The sequence below is a fragment of the Cynocephalus volans genome, chromosome 5, assembly GCF_027409185.1.
Source record: "Cynocephalus volans isolate mCynVol1 chromosome 5, mCynVol1.pri, whole genome shotgun sequence".
NCBI lineage: Eukaryota > Metazoa > Chordata > Mammalia > Dermoptera > Cynocephalidae > Cynocephalus > Cynocephalus volans.
Window position 1 is genome coordinate 75130780 of NC_084464.1, and position 24010 is coordinate 75154789.

The 24010-nt window shown below is 34.3% G+C and overlaps 1 protein-coding gene across 1 annotated transcript in view; it reads left to right on the forward strand.

The window, feature by feature from the left end:
• The window catches only part of ADGRB3 (adhesion G protein-coupled receptor B3), a 658639-nt gene that overhangs the window by 621144 nt on the left and 13485 nt on the right, over window positions 1-24010 (forward strand). Inside the window, exons 25-28 of the mRNA XM_063096759.1 lie at window positions 3158-3253; window positions 4466-4505; window positions 9813-10453; window positions 21895-21930. Coding sequence (XP_062952829.1) covers window positions 3158-3253; window positions 4466-4505; window positions 9813-10453; window positions 21895-21930 — 813 coding nt within the window. The remainder of the gene's footprint in view (window positions 1-3157; window positions 3254-4465; window positions 4506-9812; window positions 10454-21894; window positions 21931-24010) is intronic.

The following is a 24010-nucleotide window of genomic DNA, read 5'->3' on the forward strand; positions in this document are numbered from 1 at the left end:
CTATTACAGATAAATAAAAAAGAGATTTTGAAGTCTAGAATTTAACAGCCATAATTTATGTTAAATATTTCATTGTTCCCAAGAAGTCTATTTAAAGATTGCATTTACTGCTTTCAAGTAACTTTGTTAAAATGTTAATTTCACATGAACTCAGTTATAGTAATTTGAATATATACTAATAAATTTTAAGTTAAATTGTTACCTGAAATAAGTGACTTGTTCTCCACAAATAATAGGTCAAAGATTATTATTGTCCAGCATTGTAAATATGAGTATTGACACAGAAGTCTTTAATTTCAGTATGAAATGACCAGATCTAGATTCTGTCTTGTTTTATTTTATTTATTTTTATGCTTTTTCCTTGTCTGGAGTTAAGGTTCTTATAGACTTGCTTTAAAAAAAATTCCATTTGTTCTCCATCAGCACAATTTATATTGATCCATCAAAGATAAACTCTCTTTGCTTACCTGATAGAAAATCCAATTAATTATCAAAATGTTTCCAAATAGCTGTGGATGCTTTTTCCAGGTACTGCCTTGCCTGAAGCACCCTCTTCTGTGATAACAAATATTCAGTGTGAAATCTCATCTAATCATTCTTCCCTGACAGTGTTGGACAAATGTTTAAGATCAGTTCATCTAGATCGTTCCAATACATTTTTAAGATTTTTAAAAAATCAAGTGGAGCATTTGGAATCAAGTCAAATTTCTCCTGAATTAGGGGTGTCAGAGGCACTAAAAGTGTCAGAGAACCTAGCACTTAAATTATGGCATTTGTGTGACCATTAAAATGACTTTGAATTTACTGGAGAATTTTTATGCTTTTCTGTTTTGTATTTCTTCTGAACAGCATCGACTGATTCAGAACATCATTCTTCAGTATAGAAATGCCCTTAATCCATTGTTATATTTGGGAGTTTGGTTGTTGAAGGTATTGATTTTGTGTGTGTGTGTGTTCTGGAAAACAGATGTCTTTTGCATTTTCTTCAAGCAATTAGATAGTGGATTTTGAAGAGAAACTTACAGAAGTTGCTTTTCCATATTTCATTTTCAGCCAAAAATATTGCTGATAATTATGTTCCAAAGGTCTGAAAATAGAGCAGTTAGTGAGGACAAGTCAAATTAATGTTTAATATTATCAAAATGCTTTATATTTTATATACACTAATATTTAGAAATAGATTTATTAGAAATCTTTATAAAAGAAATTTTAAGCTCCTGGAAGGCAATGTTACTAACATACTATTTATCTTCCTTTATAAATTGTGCTTCTTTAACAGTTGCTTTGGGGCACAAACAAAGAAAATTAGCAAGTACCTATTTTTCTGACATGATTTCTTAAGATTCTTTTAGAAAACAGATATACTTCTTTGGTGATATCTCCAATCAAATTTCTCATGACAGAAAAAGTGGTGACCTGGCAAATACTAAACCCATTACCACTTTTTGGTTATTTATGTGTCACTTTACCTACAGCAATGACTTCTTAATCTAAAAAAGAGGAACCTGAATGCTTTTCCTCTAAAGAGACTAACTTTGTTCAGGTTGTGTCTCCTTCACAGGGAAAGCTAGGTGATTTAACCTGAAGTATTTACCAGTTCTTCAGGAAAAGATGATTAGACTAGATTTCACTGTACCTATGAACTAGATTTTCACTTTTACTGAAGTGTTTGGAAAAGGAAATGAGAAATTAACTTGCTGGTTATACCAGGCAACTCCTCATTCTTTTTCAAGGAAATCTTAGATTTAGAAATATTAGAATCATAGAATGGAGGAAAAGTCAGAGAATACTGAGTCCATCCCCGACTCCTTTGTTTTACAGTCATTATGGCCACATCACCAAGATTAGAAACTGAAGTGGAGAAATAGAAGTCGACGAAGGTCTCACTGTTGGACTGGTTGGCCAGTCTGTCATGGTGACTAAACTCAGTGTTACTTTCCAAATCCTGCAGTTTGGGAGAGAGCCTACTAATGACTATGATGAAATGGGTGAGAGGACAAGGAGGAAGCTGAAGACCACTTAATAGGCTCAGTTTTGTTTTATTTTGTTTTTTCCTGGCCAACGCATACATTATACACATCTCATATCAAAACAATATAGGATATTTCATGTCAGTGCTTTTCAAAAGTAAAGATCTTTATGTATTTACTGTGGTAGTCTCTAAAATGGTGCTTCAGTAAAATATGGACAATACATCATCTATACTTTGTTTTTTAATCTAATAAACAGATTACAATAAATGAGAAGAGGAATACCAATAATATCAAATCAGAAAAACAAGGCATTATTAAAATGACCTTGCCATTGACTTGCGATAGGTAGCTACTTGTGAAGATGTCTGTCAACAGCTTACGAGGTGCCTAATGAACCACGGGAAGTGGAAAGGACATGCTGATGCCAAGACATCATCTGATCACAACAATCGATTGCTTCATGTGTTTGCTATTAGCTATTCATGTTTACTGACTTGTTTTCAAATAAAGCAATTAATGTAATGTTCTTAGAACTCCCTTGTGATATGTCTGTTCTTTATTTAGACTCCAATTATGAATGGATATTAAGGAAGTTTGGCCCTGCTAAGTGACTTTCTTTTTTTTTTTTTTTCATTACAATCAACCAGGAGTAGAGCTGTTTTCCTATTCTTTTGTTTTATTGTTTTATTCTTACATCAGGGCACATAGCACTTGATGGGAGACAAGAAGTAGTCTCCTCAAAGACCCCTTACTTGAGACATAAGAGGAAAAATCCCAAATCAGTTTCAGTCAAAAGATCATTGAGTAATCTTATTTTTCACAATGTTTAAAGCTATTGTGAAGATTATGCCATACCAAATAGTAAATCCCCCTTGAAAGACACACGTATTATTTGTAACAATGGAAATAAATCTGCCCTCTGGCAAGAATTATTAGTGTTGAGCCAGATACAGCCATTTTGATAGCCAAGGAGTTCCCAGCACTTCCCTCTGTAAAATAAGACGGGTGATAAATTTCCTTGACATAGAAAAATCTTCAGGTGCACTAGTATTTGTATTAAGAAGTAAACAAAATGGATATTATATCATAAAAGCAATGACAACTACTTTCTCATAGTTGATTGCCAATATAGACAGTATCTGGTCATTAATAAGAAAGAAAAAAATTAATTTTTCCCCCCACAGGTTCAGGATGCATTTAGATGCCGATTGAGAAACTGTCAGGATCCAATCAATGCTGATTCTTCAAGTTCTTTTCCTAATGGGCATGCTCAAATCATGGTGAGCTTTTATTTTCCCTCTGATTGTTAATTAAGTCATGACTTCTTAAAGAAATAAACAGATATCCTTGTTACTAAAATCCAATTTTGTATGCCTTTGGCCTTAGTTCATAAGAGACTTAGAACTCTGATACCAGAGAAGTATTCTTTCTCGGCTACTTGGGAGCCCAGAATCTGCTGATGGCCCCTCGGGGTGTTGAGTGTGGGGCTTTTATGCAACTCCGCAGAGTATTTTCATCCTTGCAGAGAATTAGAGAGAATGATTTCTACATAGCATCATGTGTTTTTTTTACAGATCAGAACACTATGCACCTGCCCACCTAGTCTTAAAGTGGTGGTTCTCAGCCTTGGTCACACATCAGAATCATCAGAGGAGCTGCACCTCAGACCAATTACATCAGAATCTTGAGGGCGGGACCCAGAAACTGGTGATTTCAGTGTGCAGCCTAAGCTGAGAACCACTGTCCTAAAGCATAAGGGGTAGCCACCCCTCGAGTGAAAGTCAGTTATTGTACATAAACTCTGACTTGTTGCAATTAAGGGGTACTTTAGCCAAAACCACTTTGGTGTATTTTAGAAATGAAGTAAGATTTAAACTGTGTCTTAAAAATCAGGGTTAAAAAGGAAAGGGTTTTTTATATAATTTATTTGATTTATTATTAACTTTTTTGGACTAGGCAGCATAAAATAGGCTAAATGATGCATTAGCAACTAAGACTTGAGAAAGAATAATTAATTCCTTAATAAAAATAAATAGATAACTACCAAAATCTCTGTTTTAAAATATTTATAGGGAAAGGCATATGATTGAAAGACCTTGATTAGGATGGGCTCATTTAATTTTACCATTAAAAAAATAAACTAGTTTGTTTAAAATGAAATTTGGGGAAAACACAACCATGGAACTTAACTCCAGCTGGTTCTAGACCCAATGAGTATTGTTTAATCTTCAATTTTAATTTCTTAACCTGATACCCTTTTCATATTCAAGTGAGAATAAATCATTGGAAGAGCATTGTTTGACTATTATGTGTTTGACAAAGCTGTATTGTAAGATATTACATTATAAACAATATGTTCAAATTGAATGTTCAAAACAAATGCAAATGACAAAAGCATTTATTTAAGTACATTCAAAATAATGCACGTTCTGATCTCTTTATTATGATTGAGGTCTTCATTAAAAGATTGTTCTTGCTATTTCTCATTACAGACAGACTTTGAAAAGGATGTAGACATTGCTTGTCGATCGGGTAAGAATTTTTGTAGATTTTGAAAATATAATCATTAGGGATGTTAAATTTTGATTTTAATGAAAATGCTGTGGATTGTGTATAATATATTCATGTGTATGGATAAATAGAACCTTCCAGATGGAAGCCTTGTACTAGCAGAACTATGTGTGTGAAGCGTGAGAGACAAAGAGAAGACAATGAGAAATGAGCAAGAAACTAAGAATGTTTCATTGGTAGCACCGTAACAGCAGAAAAGCATTGACACAGAGACAGACTTTTATTCCACTGAGTAATGGTTGTTGGGTGTAAGGACAATTTATCCTCTCTGTGCCTCAGTTTCATCATGCATGAAGCATGGATTATTACACAGATGAAATGTCATTGTGCGTGCATGCGTGCGTGCGTGCGTGTGTGTGTGTGTGTGTGTGTGTGAATTATGGTTGTTGTTATATTTTTAGAGGGGACCAGGAGAAACCATGCAGCACACTCTGCCTTAGAATGTTAGGATCTCATTGATCTCACGGTTGTCCTCCAGCCTATGGCTAAATTCTCAATAGAGTAGATGGTGCAAGAGTTTTAAAGGAAACCCACATGTTTTATTTTTTGGATAGTTCCAGTTGTTGGAAAATGTTCCTTTATACTAGAACAAAATATACTTCATTTCACCTTTTACTCATTGGTCTTAGTGCTACCTTCTAGAACAAGAGTGGGTATCTACTTCATCTAAATATCCAAATATTTGAAAACAACTATGATTTAGCTCAATCCAAGTCTTTTTTTCTCCAGACTAAACAAGCCATGTTTCATCATTCGATTCTCACAGCATCTTCCGCTTGCATGGTGTTCAAGGTAGCTTCCAATTTGTCAGTAATTTAAAGTTATAGTGCCCAAATATATACATACTCATCCACATTTATCACAGTTGGCTCTTTACTTATATTAATGCTATCTACATCTGCATCTGATTTGTATTTCAGTGTTAGTGTCAACTTGTCATCTAAAACCCCTAAGACTTCTGTAGGAGCTGTCAGGGCTTCCCCAGTCTAAGATTGTGTGAAGGATCTGTTCTGGGTATGTTTTTCCTGAAAAAAAAAAAAATCTGGCCTTTGTGTTTGTCTCTATTTGCTATTATCTTACTACTTCAATGTTAGCATACTGTCCATTTGAGATTGTTTGGCCATTAAAAGTTTGATAATAATATCTTCTAAGTCTTCATTTGAACTGTCAGTAAAGGAGTTGAATGCATGAGACCTATAGTTTATATATACTGTAGAACTCTGCTCTGTTCAATGAGGCACCCTCTACCTGCCAGCAGATTCCCTTTATGTGTAGTTTTCAGATTCAACTCATAACCATTAAACATCTATGCAGAATCTCATATCACAGGTTTTGATATAATCAGAAGAATATTAGAGACTATTCTGATATTTTCGTTCCTGAATTGAATCAAAATACTCTATGTAGAGTTGGTCATAGAGAAGAGTAAAATGACTGTCATGATTTGGCAACCCACAGTGGACCTGTGCAGGATATTACAAACCACCCTTTCCTGTTGAAAATCTAACAAAATATTGCCAAGACACAATCTCATTAGTGTTTGATTTCCAGAATCTACCATTCCTTCTTTAAATAATTGATAAAATATTTTCCCTTTGCTCTATCCACCTTCTATAACTTCTCAAAAATCACTAGCCATGGTGCCAGTTTCTACATCTATGTTCCACCATGGGATGGGATTTGTCTGGGTCCAAAAGCCGGAATTTATTTTAAATGATTAGATGTTTATTCTAATATAACTAATATAATTCCTCATTTTCCACCCTCAATTTAGTTTCCTTTCAGCCTTTTTTGGTGTACTCTTTAAAGTTCTCCTAGATACAGAAGTCATACGACAGCAGACAGTTTTGTCTCTTCTTTAACATCTATTAACACTAAACCAGTGGTTGTCAAAGTGTGGTCCCTAGATCGTCAGTGTTAGCATGACCTAGGAACTTAATAGGAATGCAAATTTTGAGGTTCTATCCCAGGTCTTCTGAGTCAGAAACTGTGGAGCGGGGTACAGGAACTAGTTACAAGCCATCCAGGTAATTCTGATGCATGCTAAAGTTTGAAAACTGCTGTATTAGACCGCCCTCCCAAGGTATGATCTCATCCCTTCAGTATTCTTCTTTTTTGTTAAATTACTTATTTTTTTCCCAGTTCTAATTGTATTCTGGGATTTAGCATTCCTAATACAGATTATATTATTAGAAAATATTTTTTCTATTGTTTTTATTTTCTGTTCTTATTTTTGATTGGTGCCCTAAAATTTTAACTGGGCTCATCAGAAGCTTGCTTCTGAGTTTTTCTAGAGATGTTTGCCCATGTTGAAGCATATTCAAAGTCTCAATTCATGTGTTCTAAATCTTTCTCTAAATTTTGCTGAAATTCACTCAGATGATTTTTGTTTGTTTGATTTTTATTAGCATTTCACTACTTGATTAGTTTTTCTCAAAAATTCCATCACTTCAACATCATATTCTCATGTGTAGGTGATATGGATTATTTTATGTTGTATATTCAAAATTTGGATATATAATTTAAGCAAATATAGAAGGCAAGCATATCTCTCATATTGAGTAGACAACTTCATAAGAAGAATTATTTTTCCCCAAATATTGGATATATTAAAAATTTCACTAAACATGGCTAGACCATTTGATAAAAATGTGTTTACTATAACTATAAATCATATTACATTTGTACAAAACTAAACATATCTTGCACAAATTCAGATTATGAAGTCAACACTCAGCCAGTCCGTAGCTCACTTGGGAGAGTGTGGTGCTGATAACACCAAGTCAAGAGTTAAGATCCCCTTACTGGTCATCTTTAAAAAAAAAATGAAGTCAACACAGTATCAACACTTTCATTACACTTTACTGTATATTAATAAAAGTGTACAATTATCTTTACATCTTAATGCGATATGAAAGTTTCCCATTACTCACCTTTCAATTTTACTGCTAGAAACTTTGGATTAATTTTGTATACAGTTAGGGATTTAAACCATTCTTCCCTGCATTTGTCCCCCATGTGCTCAATTCCCAGCCCCTCCCCCACAGTACTTGCTGTCAGTTTCTTGTGTAAGCGTGCCAATGTTCTCACAGGCTGATGTTCTTTTAGAGTCAGCTCCCACTCCCATTAGCCACTGATCAAATTGTGTTCATGTAGTTTCCCTTTCTTCTAGGAAGTCATACAGTATGCAGTCTTTTGAGTCGGCCTTAGCATAATTAACCTTGTGAGACTTGTTCATGTTCATGGCTAAATAGTTTTTATTATTTACTGGTATTCCATTATATCAATATATCACAGTTTCTCCTAAAGTTCACTATTTGAAAGACTTTTGGGTTGTTTACAATTATTGCCGATTATGGATAGTGCTACTATGAACATCTGCATACAGGTTAAAAAAAAATTCTTCCCTGAATTTGGAGACATTTTAAAAGTTTTTCATTTGTATTATCATTGAATCTATTCATTTAACATATTTTGCCTCTTAATATTTTTGTGTATAATCATTCCTTGAAACCACAATTCATCACTGATCTATTATTTTGAGAGGCTTGGAAATAACTACTTAAAAATGAATTATTTGACTTTTTTTACATATAATAGTTAAATACAAAAAGCCACATGCAAATTATGGATTAATTAAAAAATGTAGATTTGACATTATTTTTAGTGTCTGAAATAAAGAGACAATCATACAATAACTAGAGTTATAGATGGTACAAAATCTCTAAAGTTAATAGATGGTACATTAATGATGCATGTTTTGAAATAATTGTAAAGACTTCTTTGTAATAGGGAAAGGAATTCATAATCTTCTATTTTCCAACTTCTGCTTTAATGAATAATAATTATGATTCTATTTGAAAATTAGATAATGATAGGTAAAATTTACTATATCTGAAACTTTCCGTGAGGAGACAACAAACCAAATATTTTACAGTTATCTATTCCTAATGAAATTTTAAATGACAATTGGGTTGCTCTGCTTTGTAGATAGGTTAGCACTAGGTGCATGCATTGAGCCAGTTCTCACACAGTGCAATTCTGTGTTCTTTCAATACCAAAGTTACGAAGAATATTTCTTCAGAATTTTATTCTTTCATAGTCTTCAAAACTGACAGTTGTTCATAACTGAGCAAGCTTTGTTATTCTACCTCTATTATCCATAAAATATGGCTTTCTTTTATACAGAAGCAAAAAAAAGAAAAAGAAAGAAAAAAACTAAAATATATTTGTTAAAGAATTCTGAACTCTTTTGTTGATAGGTTTGTTTTTGTTTGGTTTGGTTTGTGTTTTTGTTTTGTTCCTTTTCATACTATGAGTTATCATCATACACTTTTTTTTCTAAATCACTGTTTTTCAGGCTTAAAATGGAATGGAGTTTTCAGAGGCTCATACAGTTTTTTTCTGCTTAAACTCACTTGGCAATTTTAATATCCTCTCAAGGGAATTCAAGCATATGGATTTATCTTGTTTAAAAATTCCTTTTTAAAAAAAATATGGAGCTGAACATGATATTTTTGAATCCTGTATCTACCTGGACCATATGAAGTTCAATGAATAAATGCTTATTAATTTTCAATAAGCATAATTTTTGGAGGGATTTCTGATCCCGTACAGTAAAGTTCTTATCAGTTACCTCTTTCAAGAAATACTTTAATAAATAGAACTTCTAGAAAACTTTAAGGGAAAGGCCTTTAAGAAAAAATAAAATTCATGTGAATATATCTATAATTTTATAAAAACCCTTTGGAGTAGATTGATGGAGAAAATTTTTCTTATAATCTAACTTATAAAGTTATGTGACACTTAACCTGTAAAGTTATGTGGAGTTGTTTAAGGACAGAGCACTGAGATTTTTGAAAGCTCATTAATCAGCTTTCGGATATGCCTTAGATATGGGCTACCTGAGATCTATGACAGCATAACAGAATCAATAAAGAGTGATCGAGTAATCTAGACTAAGTACAAGCAAGTAGGTGGGGGTGGGGGGAAGAAGACAGAATAACCACAAAAGTTTCCTTGAACTATTTAAGTCAAGTGCACAGATACAATGTGGGGGGGGGAGAGGAATGGGTAAAGGGGCATGAAAATCAAGTACAATGTATTTTGAGAACTAAAATTAAATTAAATTAAATTTTTAAAAAATAAAGGTTAATCACTGCCCCCCCAAAAAAAATTGTTTAGTAGGAAGAGAGACAACAGAATATAATAATAAAAAATAAACACACACTAATTTCCTTTTATGAATTCTTATATTCTAATTCACAGTTATTCATAAGGATATTGGTCCTTGCCGAGCAGCAACAATAACAGGAACACTCTCCAGGATTTCTCTAAATGATGATGAAGAAGAAAAGGGAACGAACCCTGAAGGGCTAAGCTATTCAACATTGCCTGGAAATGTCATTTCCAAAGTCATCATCCAGCAACCCACGGGCCTGCACATGCCCATGAGTATGAATGAGCTGAGCAATCAATGTTTGAAAAAAGAGAATACTGAATTGCGGAGAACTGTGTACTTATGTACGGATGATAATTTGAGAGGGGCTGATATGGACATAGTCCATCCTCAAGAAAGAATGATGGAAAGTGACTATATTGTGATGCCCAGAAGTTCTGTAAATACCCAACCATCAATGAAAGAAGAAAGCGAAATGAATATAGGCATGGAAACCTTGCCGCATGAAAGGCTATTGCACTACAAAGTGAATCCTGAATTCAATATGAATCCCCCTGTAATGGACCAGTTCAATATGAACTTAGATCAACATCTCGCACCCCAGGAACATATGCAGAATTTGCCCTTTGAGCCTCGCACAGCTGTAAAGAATTTCATGGCCTCTGAGTTGGATGATAATGCAGGACTAAGAAGTGAAACTGGATCAACAATATCAATGAGTTCTTTAGAGGTGAGCGATAGGAGGTTAAATACTTCCTTGATATTTGAAATACATGTAGATAGATAGGTACTAGATAGATAAGTTCATGTGACACGAGTTGAGAGAGAAGACTCATGTGCTTTTGCACTTATGTATCATATAATAACATGGCGTGCTGAGATTAAGTTTCTGGACATAGAGTTTTTTCCAGTACGGCACTAGAATTCCCTCATTCAAGATCATATCTTTTTTTTTTTTAATGGACCCACTATATTTAAAAAGATACCTATTAGTCATAATTCTGGCATAATAGGAATCAAGTTGGGCGCCCAGAGAGAAAAAACAGAAGTTTCTCATGATGTTTTCAGCACTAGAAGTCCTTTGGGTGGGTAAAGTAGTATCTGTATGGCATTACAAACCTAAACCAAGACCTGGATTTTCTGTGTAAGGGCAACTGTTAAAAATAAAAGTGGAATGTTTCTCTGAGTTCCATCATTACACTGGTTATAAATTCTAATTATTATGACATTAGATCAATATTGTTCAGAGTAAATGTTTTGCTCTTAACTCTTACAGAATGATGACTACTAAAATTTTTAGTCTCAAACTACGAACTGTCAGAAAAGATATAATCTGAGCATGCTAAGAGTCAGGACTCTGAGGTCCAACACATAAGACCACCAGAAGTAAAAAAGTACATTCTTCTCAGCTTCTTTTCTGCCCACATGATATCATTTATGTTGTATTAGAATTAACCAAGTAAGATCCCAGGAATATAGTGTCTTATTTTCTATCGACATATATCCTGTTACTGATTTGTATGACTTTTATATCCTCTACCTTGAAGTTTTGCTGTAAACCTGCTGCTGATATACATTTTCAGTATACAATGCAACACATGTGTTCTTTCATACATATTGCAAATTGTTTTAACATAATAGATGATTGCATAAAACACTATTTAGAAAAAGGCACTATAACTGGTTGCCTGTCCTTTACATCAAAGTTATGCTTATAATTGTATGTTCCAGTGTCCAGAAGTGCCTAGAGGCAATTGTTCCTTTTTTTCTCTCCAAAGCCATTCTCTCCACTATGTCAAAATGATCCTGAGGCCAAAGAAACATGTTGAATAGTGTAATTTTAAAGTTTTTCTCAACTGGGTTGAGGAAATTCTAGAACCAAATAGAAATCCAGCTAGGATCTAGAATTAATCTGTACATTCTGGATCAACCTCAAAAAGAATAGGGTTTCTGAGTATAACTAGGTCAGAATCATTCCTCAGAACCAAGGATAGATAGAGGCAGTGAGAGCAAGTTTACTCCAGAGTGGCTGGAGCTTCCCTCTGGACAAAAACACCCCATCCTTCTGAATTAGCAGAATAGCTACTGTTTCCCTATTATCACTTGCATATCCCAGAGAATAGCAGGTCTACTACAATAAAAGCCACATAAACACAAACTACAGAATATTTATGCAAAATCACCAAAGTTTTTAAGAGGATTTTTAGTGAGTGTGCATGTAATAACATAACATCATAAGTAATCATAATGACCATATGGGAGTTTTCTATATAGAATGACTCTTTTAAATGTGCTAAAGAGGTTTGAATGGAATTGCATTAAAATATTTTGGTTGTTGTAAAAATGTTTTACATCTAAAAGCCTAAAAACCTTGCTGGGTTTAATATTGTACAGGTTATGTGTGCTTGAACAATAGATGGTATTTCCAAGTCCTGCTTTGTTCAGTTTATATTTTTTTTCCAAATAGCTGTCTTATAAGCATCATGTATAACTGTGATTCAGTCAAAAGATCTGCATTTAAATGACTTAGAGGTCACAAGACTTTCATCTTGAAAAGGAGGAAAATTCAGGATTCAGAATGAAAATTCAGCTCCTCATTTTTATTCTTTAAAATAGTTTAATAGTTAGTAATTGCGTAGGGTGACCATTTTGGGAGACAGTTGAAAGAGAATATATAGATACAGGAGTGAATAATAAAAATTAGCATTTATACAACGTCTTTCATTACCAGATTCTCAAATCACCTTAAAACATGAATTAATTAATCTTCACAACACCTCTGTGCAATAGATAAGATGTTATAATCCTCGAAGTAAAGTAATTTGTTCAAGGTTACAGAGCAAGTGCATAGCAAGTCTGCAAGCAGAATCTTTCTGACCTGATCAATTGTATGCTGTCTAGAAGAGACAGCGATGAGCCTGAACATTTGCTTGAAGGTAACTTTGAAGTTCTTTTTATCCCTTGACAGATACTTGGTCTTATGGTAAAAAAAAAGACATGAAATGGAAAAGGCTTTGTCTTATAAGCACATAGAACTAACAAATTTTAGAGATGGGACTGTGGTCCATGAAGATAAAGTGATGCATTGTCAAGTAGGATTGTTAATTCTGCTAGATTTTATCTACAGGTCAACTAGTGAGGAAGATGATACTCTGACAATAACAGAGGAAAGGCAGAAAGACGCTGGAGTATCAACAGGGAGAGCAGGGATCAACAGTAGGCAGGAGGTGTCTTGATTCTTAGAAGAAAAATATGAAGATGAAAGTGGGTGAATACATGGGGACAAGAGACCTAGTCATTAGAGCAATTTGAGTCATTTCCCGCACTGAGTGAGAAGGAGATTAAAGCCACAGGAACATCCAGCCTGAGAAGCTGGCACAGCAGAGGATAGCTGGTGCCTCGGGATCCTTTCAAGCATATAATAGAAAGATGTTCATACAAACCCAGAAATTTGCTTCCAGAGGAGTGGGTTTTCACAAATTGCCAATATGGGAAGTGGTGGAGGGACAAAAAAGAAGAGGGCAAAAGCCACCAGTTGTAGCACAGAATGTGGTATTCATGAGAAAAGTGCAAGAGAGAAAAAACAAGAGGGAGAAAAAAAGAAAGCCAAAGAACCTTGAGTGGGTGAGTGGGTGGACGTATTTATTCAAATAAGCAGGAGGCAACAAAGAAAGAGGGAGGCTCCCCAGCCCCAAAGGCAATGCCAGCAGGAAAGGCTCCAGCCTTCAGGGGATTTTGTTCTGCTAACCCCCAATTATTGAGTATGAAAAGTTTAATAAATTCATGAAGTTTCTTGGCATAAAAGTATATCCAGATTTCTTCATGCCTAATATTACCTTGTTTCTCTCTTTCTTATAACGTGTTATCTTCCCAATGGTAGTCATTCCCAGAATGCACTTGTTAAATAATCTGAAAACTTTAGATTTAGAATTTCCACACTCACTGAATAATTGCAGTATCAGTATGGTAGAATTTTTCACAACAATGGCTTCGTCCCTAGATATCTTCTAACTGATTTGCTGAAGGTTAAGAAGAATGAAATTGGCATCAGCATTGCAGTCATTCACCTTCAATTAATGAGCAGAATGTGTTGAGCACATGGTGTGTACATAGAGAAAACAAAACACTGGGGTTCTGCTATGGAGCAAGGGGGACAAAAGAGATACCTTGGTTCTCAAGCACTTGAGGACTAAGAAATCTACTTTAAATCTTGGGTTGTGGTTCTATTTATTTATTTTCTGGAAAATTACAGTTGTTTCATGGTAAGAAGACAGGTCAGTATTTATTTTGAAACATTAAAACAATGATGTTTATTTAACAGTTTATTTATCTAAGTGATAAACACTTTCTCACTCAAAAGTCTTCCCCACTTAAGTGCATGTCCTGGGCCTGTTTGGCACATGATCCACTCTTCACCTTTTTCCCTGTATCACTCAGGGTTGGTACAGGTTCATGTGTCACTGGCTTCTGGCTGGGTTATCTAACAGGAAGCACTGGTGAGAGACCGGAAGTTGGAGAGAAGAGAATAACCTAGCATGTTTCTCCCCAGCTTTGGGCCGCACCTCATGTCTCTTTAGCTGTAGATCCCACAGTGTTTCCAGCTCTGCCAGGTACCCTTGAGCTTACATCACCCTACCATTTCCCTCTGTCCTTCCAGCCTTGTGGGTATATCAGCTTCTTCTGCCAGTCCCTGGGTTACCTCACGGTCCCCTACGTGGCTTCTCAGCTCTTCTAACACTTGAATTCTTGGGGAACATCTTGCTCAAATACAAGTAGTTTCTGTTGTTCTGACCAATCTTACCTTCATTGTTCTCATCAATAAATAAAAATCTTGCTAACTGTTAAGGCTTAGATAGTACATTTCAAAATCATTTTACCAAAAACAGAAAAGTTTTGCTGCTCTAGCTTTTCTATTTTTGTATAAAATTACCTACGTATCTGAAAACATTCTTAAATAAGTCTCTCAGTTTATAAATGGGTAGAAAGAGACACCATTCTAAGCTAAATTTTTGTACATCAGTTTTCCTCCAGACATGAATCATAGAGCTCTCAGCATAATGATTTTTAAAGGTAAAATATTTTAGTGATAATATCACATCACAGGTACCTCGCTTACAGCTGTTTTCAGGATCGAATTAGATAATATATATGAAAACCGTTTGAAAATTATAAGGAGCACTTTCAGATGTAAGCATGTGCTACTATTATGTCATTACCATTATGCCCTGAATTTCTGCAAAGAATCTTGAATGCTGTATTAAATCGATATTCAGGATATTAGAGAAAATGTTATGGCTTCACTTGGGAATTGGGAGACTTTGTCACTAACAGAAACCATTATAAAACTGACCATGTGCAGAAATGACTTTTTCTTTTTTACATTTTTTCCTCATGTAGGTCTGGTGAAAGAAAGGTTTGCCCCTCTTTACTGTTCTGGTTTTGCTGCTGAATTAAAGACTTTTGTCTTTTGTGCAGGCATACAAACAAAATTAGTTTGAATAAATGGCATTTAAAAAAAATTAATTATTCTCAGATTTATTTCTACAGCTATTTTTAAGGAATTTGCTATCAAGGCTTTCTCCTTGTGAGGGGGTTCATTGCTCACCTTATAATAGAAACTTTTAATGGCAGTCCTATTGCCATTTATTAGTCAGTGGAATTTATTACTTGCTGTGAATCTTCTAGTGTCTTATCGAGTTTAATTTGCAGGGACATAAACAATGAAGTATTCCCTTGGAGAAATTATTCATCATTCTACAAGACTTAGATATAGAGAAATGCCTCTGCACAGACACTCACTTAGTATTCCTCTGAGTAGCCTCGTACAGTTGTGCATTTTCTCATTCTTAAATCATCCTAAAGAATTTCTCCCTTCTATTAGTGATAAGCCTGCCTTTCTATAAATTTTGTGATTCTCTTGAGTGTCAATTGTTATTTCATAATGGCTTTCTTTGTGTGTTCAACACCCGTTCATTCAAATTCTCCCAGAGTACACCTGAGAAAAATAATAACAACATAATGAAAACAAAACCAACAAGTCACATTTAAATGAAATTTTTTTTTGATATGATAATACAGCTCCTTTAATCATTCATCAGTAATTTTGTGAATGTCTGCTAGATTCTAGGGATACGAAAGCCATCAAGACAGACATGAGTCCTGTCCTTGTGGAGAATAAACTCCATGGGAGAAAGAGTGTAACCATTAAATAAATGAATAATCTAAAATAGCATGCTGTACTGGGTAATAACCATGGAATATTAGGGAGAGATTTCTTTAGATAAGATGGTCTGGTAAGCTTTGGAAGTGATGTATAGGGTAAGAAATTGAGAAGGAACGTGGCTTGCAAGGAGCTTAGAGGGTGGTGAGGGAATATTTCAGGCAAAAGAAGCTGCAAGTGCAAAGGTCCTGAGGTAGGAAGGAGCTTGGTATATTCTCAAAAGATCAGAAGACCTGTGTAGCAAGGGAGAGTTCCTGAAGATGAAGTTAGAATAGGAAGAAGAGACCAGTATTTTGCAGAGCCTTGTAAATCAGTGGAATGAAATGAGCACTGTTAAGCAAAAGATTATAGTGATCACTGCTCCCTCTGTCCATCCGTGCATTCATCCATTTATCCATCCATTCACGATGCTGGTTGTTTAGAAGAGAAAGGGTTAGGAGTCAGTGGTTGTTGGAGAGGAGGTGGAGCAGAAAACTGGAGGAAATTTAGGAGACTGCTAAAGTAATCTGGAAAGAGATGAGAGTGCCTTTGACCATAGAGGTGAAAGTGGAGATGGAAAAGAGTGTGCAGATCAAGACGTATTTTGGAGATGGAACAGATAGCATGTGCTGGCGGATTTAATGTGGAAGATGAGGGACCAGAAAGACTGAATGGTGGCTCATAAGTCTTTGGCTTTACTAACAAGTTACCCAAAATTTTCTATGATGGGAAAGACAAGAGGAAGAAAAAGATGTTTGGAACTCAAAAGATGGTATTTGAAATAATTATGGGAATAAATCATGCCATGCAGGAGATCATATGAGAAGGAAGAGAACACAGGAACTCAATACTTAGAAGGCAGGGGTATGAGAAGGAGCCAGCATAGGAGGCTTGAGAATGAGTGGCAGCAAGTAAGAGAAGAAAAATAAAAAGAAAAAGCTGAGAGATGATGACTGTTTTAATGAGGAGCTGATTAACTTTCAAAAGCTTTCTCGAGTCTAGTAGGATGAGGACAGAAAATTGACCTTAGGATTAGACCAGATGGAGATCATCACAGACCTTTGATGAGAAGAATTTTAGTGGAGTGTTGAGAACAGAACTCACAAGTTGGGGTGGATTTTAAGTGGGAAATTAGGAAGAGGAAACTGCATAGAAGAAACGTCGCCTACTATGAGAAAAAGGATTATTAGTATCAAGTTATTTGGAAAGTTTGGGATATATAGGCAGAAGGATTTATATCTTCATAGAATATTTAGATATTACCCTGGCTTATTTTTTGTTTGTTTGTTTGTCTGCTTTGCTTTTAAAAACTTTATTTCAACATAACTATGCTTACTGAAATACAATCATATTGGTTAATAGAATGCAATTTAAGTTTAATTTATCCTACACAATTTGGACCAAAAACTTGGTACATGGTTTAAGAATTTTTAAAAAAAGGATTTGCAGTCTTGTTTGTTTTTTATCTATTACAAATGTATAAAAGATCCTCCATCAAATGCTGGTAAAGAAGGCAACAAGAACCTTGAGAAATTTACCTTTGGTTTGCCTTTATAAAGTTGGTGCAATAAAACATTCCTGTAATGTTTGAATGCCAGTTTACAAAGTTCAATAACTAAAGAATGTGGAACAGTGTGAGAGACTTTATACACATGTGAAACTGTAAAAGCTATCTGATTTATTAATATTGCATGTAGATTGTAAATCTACACAAACCATGATTCAGATAATTTCTTAAATCTGAATTAACACTATCAGCTCACTTTATCTGCTGAGGTCAACAAGGAAACTCAGCACACTAGCTGTAAATTTTTCTGATTTATGCCAAAAAGAATATTAAATTTCTTCCCCAGATTTTCAGTCCAGAAGTATACTACAGACAAGGTATTCCTTCCATTGTCAACATTCATGGGGAGACATGCAATGAGGTCTACTTGGGTTTTAATTGGAGCTCAGATGCAAAATAGTCCCCAAAGTTAATGACCATGTGACTTTAGAAGTGACTCTAAAAAATAAAATGGTACTTCTTGGAAGACTAGAGCAAAACATCCAACCATCGATATTAGAGGCCTCATTAAAAAAAAAAAAATGCAACCCCTTGTGAACCACACCTAAAAAAAAAAAAAAAAAAAAAAAAAAGGAAAAAAGTAGCCCCCAAAATAAGCAGCTCTGTAAAAAAGAGAAAATATGTAACTTAAAATAAAACCAATGGGAATATAGGTTCAAACGATAGAAGAGATTTATTTTCATAAGACTATCTAGGATTAGGCTTATAATTACTCTAGTATTTCAAGTGTATCACTAGTCACTAAACATCAATTTATAGATAACATGTTCATTTTTTTTTCCTTTATCAAAAGAAAAAATTCTAGCTTCAATTCTATCCAATGGGGGGGGGAAACGGGACTAGAAAATAAAAAGATTCAAACAGTTCCATGCAAATATCACATTTTTCAAATGGAAGAACTCCCAACTGAACCAGAAATTCATATTACTAATATACTTTTCATTGAAACTTAATAAGTACAACAAATACATGGCATTCAGAACCTAATAAAGGCCTGACAATCAAGTCCTTGTTTTCTGAAGGAAAGGCCTCAAGACCCAGTCAATCTCTGGTAACAATGTTTTTACAGATCAGTTTAATAAGGGGTTTTAATTTCCTTTGTATTTTTGTTTTCAGCACCCTGGCTTATTTTAAATTTACACATAGCATTTTTTCAGCTATCAGCTTATCAGAAGATTGCTATGGCTTAATCACTTTTCTTAGTTGATTCTCACTTTTTAAATATATAGCCATTATTTCTAACCAAGTTCATACCTCACAATAGCATTCCCAGAGAGCTCAGAAAGACATTGAGTAAACATGTTAAGTTGGTCATGGTTTCAGCAAACTTCAATACTTTGAAAGACTTTCCAATACACTGCTTGTATACCAAGGGAGGAAACAGACCAAAACTGTACAGAATTGAACATTCTGGTTCTTTTCTTACACTGCCAATTTTCCTTTGCCAGATACTTCTTTAAGATAAACCAGATTTTGCAATAGGAGTCACATTTGAAAGTAGAGAAGTCTGCAACTGTCTGTTACTGTGTCATTGCTCATAAACTCCCACATTAGAATAATTTTTGTTATTTTAAAACGGGTTTTTCGCAAATAAATATTATATCGATATTTTTTCTCTTTCAAAATACAATTGACAAGTAAAAGTTAATCTGCTTGGCCTTGCTTTACGCTTAGAAAGCACATCAGTCCCACTGTTATCAGCCTTGGACTGCCTGAGTCATCTAATGTTATTCTTGCTGAGTCCTAATAACAATCAGCAAAATATCACAGGCATTGTGGTTGTGAAATATTTCCCTTGTGTCACTGAGCAGACATCAAGAGAGAGTGGATAAAATGCTGGGTTTAGAGTCAGAAGACTGGCGTTTGAATCCCAGCTCATTTGCTTATTACCCAGGTGAAGTGGGCCAGTTATTTTAATTCCACTGATCCTCAGTTTTCCTCATTCATAAAATGGGGATAATTAATATTTTTATTTTATTATTATTATTTATATTATTATATTATTATATATTATATATCATATTGTATTATTACATTATTATTACTCATAATTATTATTAAAAGTTTTAAACATCCTACAGGGAGACTAGCATGTTCAGGATATGAAAACACTTTATAAATGATAAAAGGTTAAAAAACTTGGTATTGAGGGAAAATGAATAGAATACACAAATTTTTAACTCCCTTGGACTCTAAAAATCTGTCACATTATTTTTTTCCACTCTCTAGTTTTTGAGTGTTCACTGCTTTATTTCCACTTACCCCCACCACCATCACCATCTTTAGGACTCTTTCCATTAAAATCTGTTTGCTTTATTTGTTCATTCCCTGGTCTAATCCTTCAAGACTGCTGGTTCTGCTGTATGCTATTTTTGCTCTTGCTCCTAAAATACTGAGTCTTTAGTGACATGTATCCATCAGAATTTTCACTCTTAGGATACACAACCTTGCATTCAGAAACAAACAGGGCAACATATGGCTGCTATCACCTTTGGCAACAGAGAACCCCTCAATGCATGCAGTGGAAGGGCCTCTTCTTCCAGCTAGTTGAACCTTTTTCATAAGATTTCACTGTTTTTTTCAAATGGAATCCAAAGGTCATGATTAATGTTTTATAATAATTGCTTAAAACTAAGCATTTCCATGCTTGAATTTTGCTGTATTAAGGAAGAATTTTGCTTAACATATACTTACAAAAATGTCCTGCTGAATCACAGTGCCAAGAAGGCAAATCATCCAACAGCAAAATGGAAACAGCGATGTTTAGTCTAGCAGAGTGCAGCAGAGTGTGGCGCCTGGTTTTCATACAGCACAGTTAGATAACAATAGCGGCAGGGGGAACAGCATAGGAGGGCTGGGTTCAGTGCTCTTCTCCTTCCCAGGTGTCATGGGGCAAGGCTAGAGTGAGGTTAGAGACAAGGAACAAAGTGAGATCAACTGTTGAGTTTTCATGTCATAAAGCAATCTCCTTTCAGCTCTCTCCTTGATTGTACTTAGAGATGGATTCTCAATCTTAAGCAGCTTTGCCAAAATAATTTCAGAACTTTTTCACTTTTTTTCAAACAAAAACTTTCTTTGGTATATATTACCTTTGGTCTACTGAAACATTCTTCAGGGAGTAGGTTTCACAGGGAGGTTCTGGTTTTGTTATGATAATTTTTAACCCTAGCTATAGGAATTTAGTCATAGTTTTCAGAAAACTACATGAATGCTTTTCTGTCACTGCTCATGTTCAACAGTTACAGTAGAGAACAGTCTCCCACAATCTTGGGTATGATCCCTGTTAAGTTATTGAGGTTAAGATTGTAGGTATTGGGATGGAAGCACACGAAAAATAAAACAGAAGTTAGCCCAAAGGGTTATGTATTTTTCCAACTGATTGAATATTACTTGTTTTAATATTTATTAATTCTCCCTGTTTCATTCCCACTGCATCCAAAAAAAGAAAGACAATTTTTTTTTTAATTAGAAATTTGTTTTGTTCTCCAAAAATGTGGGGGGCACATTCCACACTTACCAGACATCTCCGTCAGTACCTCAACCAGTCCAAGGAACTCAATGATTTCTTGGAGCAGATGTTAAATCTTTCTTACACTAATATGAAAATTTTATAACATGAGATTGCATTAATTACATATTAATCATGTTTCTTGATTTTATCAGGCCTACTACCTCTATTTTATTAATGCATGCTTATCTATAACTAGATTTTAGGAACTGTTTAACAGAGTCAGCCACAGAGGAACACTGTGAGACATGTACATTTATATCTGCATTTTGCTGGGGTGTGGAATATTTGTTGTTTTACTGAATTAGAATAAAGGTTTTAGTTCCTAAAGGCTAGCAATTAGAAGGACTTTCCTGCCATGGAAGACTGTCAAATTCCAAGAAACTCATGGGAGAGAATTACATAGAGCTTTGGGACTTAAACAGAGAGCCAGGTAGAATTTGGTAGAAATAAAGACTAGAGGCTGGTTGGTGGGAGGTCTTGAGGTAGATGGATTATTTTTCCTCTACAACTTTTAATCTTCTGTCTGTAAAGTAGGTTTTTTATCATAGACCTAAAATTGGTTTTCAAGATTAGAATGTTTCAAGATTAGAAGGTTTGTGTGAATTTTCATAGAAACAATCTCTCCTTAGTGAAAATTAGAGTTAAGAGATCAAGATGGGAAATATTCTGTATTTTTAATTACATTATTCAATTTTAAAGGAAGTTCAAAGTGAAAATGGAATAATGTAGATGAAATATTTTGAAATTATATTTTTATATGTTCTTATGTGAAGGAAATATGTATAACACAAAGAAGCAAGATTATAGTTAATGAAAATAATGATTTTCATCTTTGTTTGAATGACTAAACATAACTTTATTGATTTTCTCCCTCCTTTTAAAAATATTTAACAGAGAAGAAAATCCCGATATTCAGACCTTGACTTTGAGGTAAGTTTCTGTGAATTATTTATAATTGTAATTACTTGAATTCAAAATTGATCAATAATTATTTAAATGTATTACTCTATGCAGCTATGTAGGGGTAATACTAGTTTAATTAAATAAGACAAACACTTTTTATTAAAATTCATACTGTATAGCTAGTTGTAGATAAAACTTTTAAAGATCTAATTGCTTTAAGTACATGCTAAACTGAGATTTTTCTGGAGAATTAAAGGATCTATTTTGTAAATGCTAAGATAAGTGGGCAATTTATGGTGGGAATTGAACTTTCGCAAGTCAGTTTGTTGAAAGGTGGGAATGTTGGTTTCCCTGATTTTTATATTTAAAACAATTTTCTTGGTTTTACTTTAGTGATACTTGTGAGCATACTTAGGCTGCTTAGCTCAGCTTTCTCTGGGACTATTTGCTTTGTATTCTGATTCCTAGTATTTAGGTTTTCTGTGATATATTCAGATTATTTTTTCCAATGGCAAGTGTTGATTTAATGTGCTCTTGTGTTCAGTAAATGCCTTTTACAGATACAAACAAGGTGAAGATTTTCATTTTCCAATTTACATTGAATTGATATTGATGCTGTAATATTGATGCTGGAAATTACTGAAATCATATCATTTGAGCAGCTTATGCTAAGCACAAAATTAATGATGTTTAAGTGTCACATAAAATGCACTTATGCTTGATAATTGTATATGATTCATAGCCTGCTGACATAATTGGATATAACATATTATAAATTTCTCCAGCATATTTGTACCCTTGTGATGCATACATAGAACTCAATACTCTTAACTCATATTCTTAAAATTACAGAAGCCTCCTGGAACATGTAAACTCTTAATTCAATCATTTCATTTATGTAGATGAATGTTATAGTTCTACAATGTACATCATGTATCCAAAATGAGACTTATTTGTTTTTTTTTATGTATTATAATGATCAACAATGGTTTTACCCTGAATAGTGTCAAAGGAGAATGAGATTTTTTAAAATAATATTTCAGGCTACAAGATACAAAAAAATGATAAAGAATCTAACCTCGATGATTGAGCAGCAAATTTTAATACTGTTGCAACTCCATTGCAGTAACTTAGCATGGGATATATATTTCACAGAATTCTAAGTTTTTAGCATAAAAATATCAAGATTATAAATTCAAATAAAAAATATTCAGCCATCTTCACATTTAAATTCTTCAGTGCCTTTTAAGGAGCAGGCATTTTAAGAGTACTTTTTTTTTTCCCCATTAATTCTTCAGGTATCCAAAAATAGAGAACCACAATGTATATTTTATTTTTTTGTCCTGAAAGCAATAAATTGTTATGTGAGTACAAAGGAAAAGGAGGTAGGAAACCCACTAGGCATCAGTGGCAAAATATAGTAAAAACCTAGATCTAAAATTAAGCCTCAGTTCAACCAACAAAAGTTATGTAATCAGAAGCACTGAAACGAAATCTAACCATACTGTATCATTTGGAGCACTAGAAAAACTGGGGGTTTTTTGTTTTTTCTTTTGTTTGTTTTTATCTATTCTCTATGGCAACTGGTAGCAGATTCCTTAAGCTAACACTTCCTTCTGTGCTTAGCATTCTACAAATAAAACCACAATATTAAAAAAAAAAAAAAAAAATTTGCTGATAAAGGAGAGAATCTGCAATGCAAGAACCTTGGACATTTTCTTCAGCTCTCTAATTGCTACAGTTATTGCATGATCACTATACATGTCAAAGTTCAGGGGAAAAATCTTTGAGACATTACTTTTTCTTTACAAACTGCTTAGTGCTACTCCTCTTAGTCTCACATGTAATTATGGTATGTGGCAGATATCTCATGGATTGTGTTCAGAAAAAATACTGCCAGATTTAAATGTTGATAAAAATTCTAATAGTCTACTTGTATTTTGTGGATGGTCCTTGAGGAAGAGTCCAAATTGCCCTCAGTCTGATTTGATTAAATTTATTTCAAGCTCCTTGACACCCCTCCTTCCCCCACAAGCTTTACCATACGATGGCCAACTTAGACATTTTGCCACTGACGGAATGACTCCTGGACTCCTGAAAGCATTTT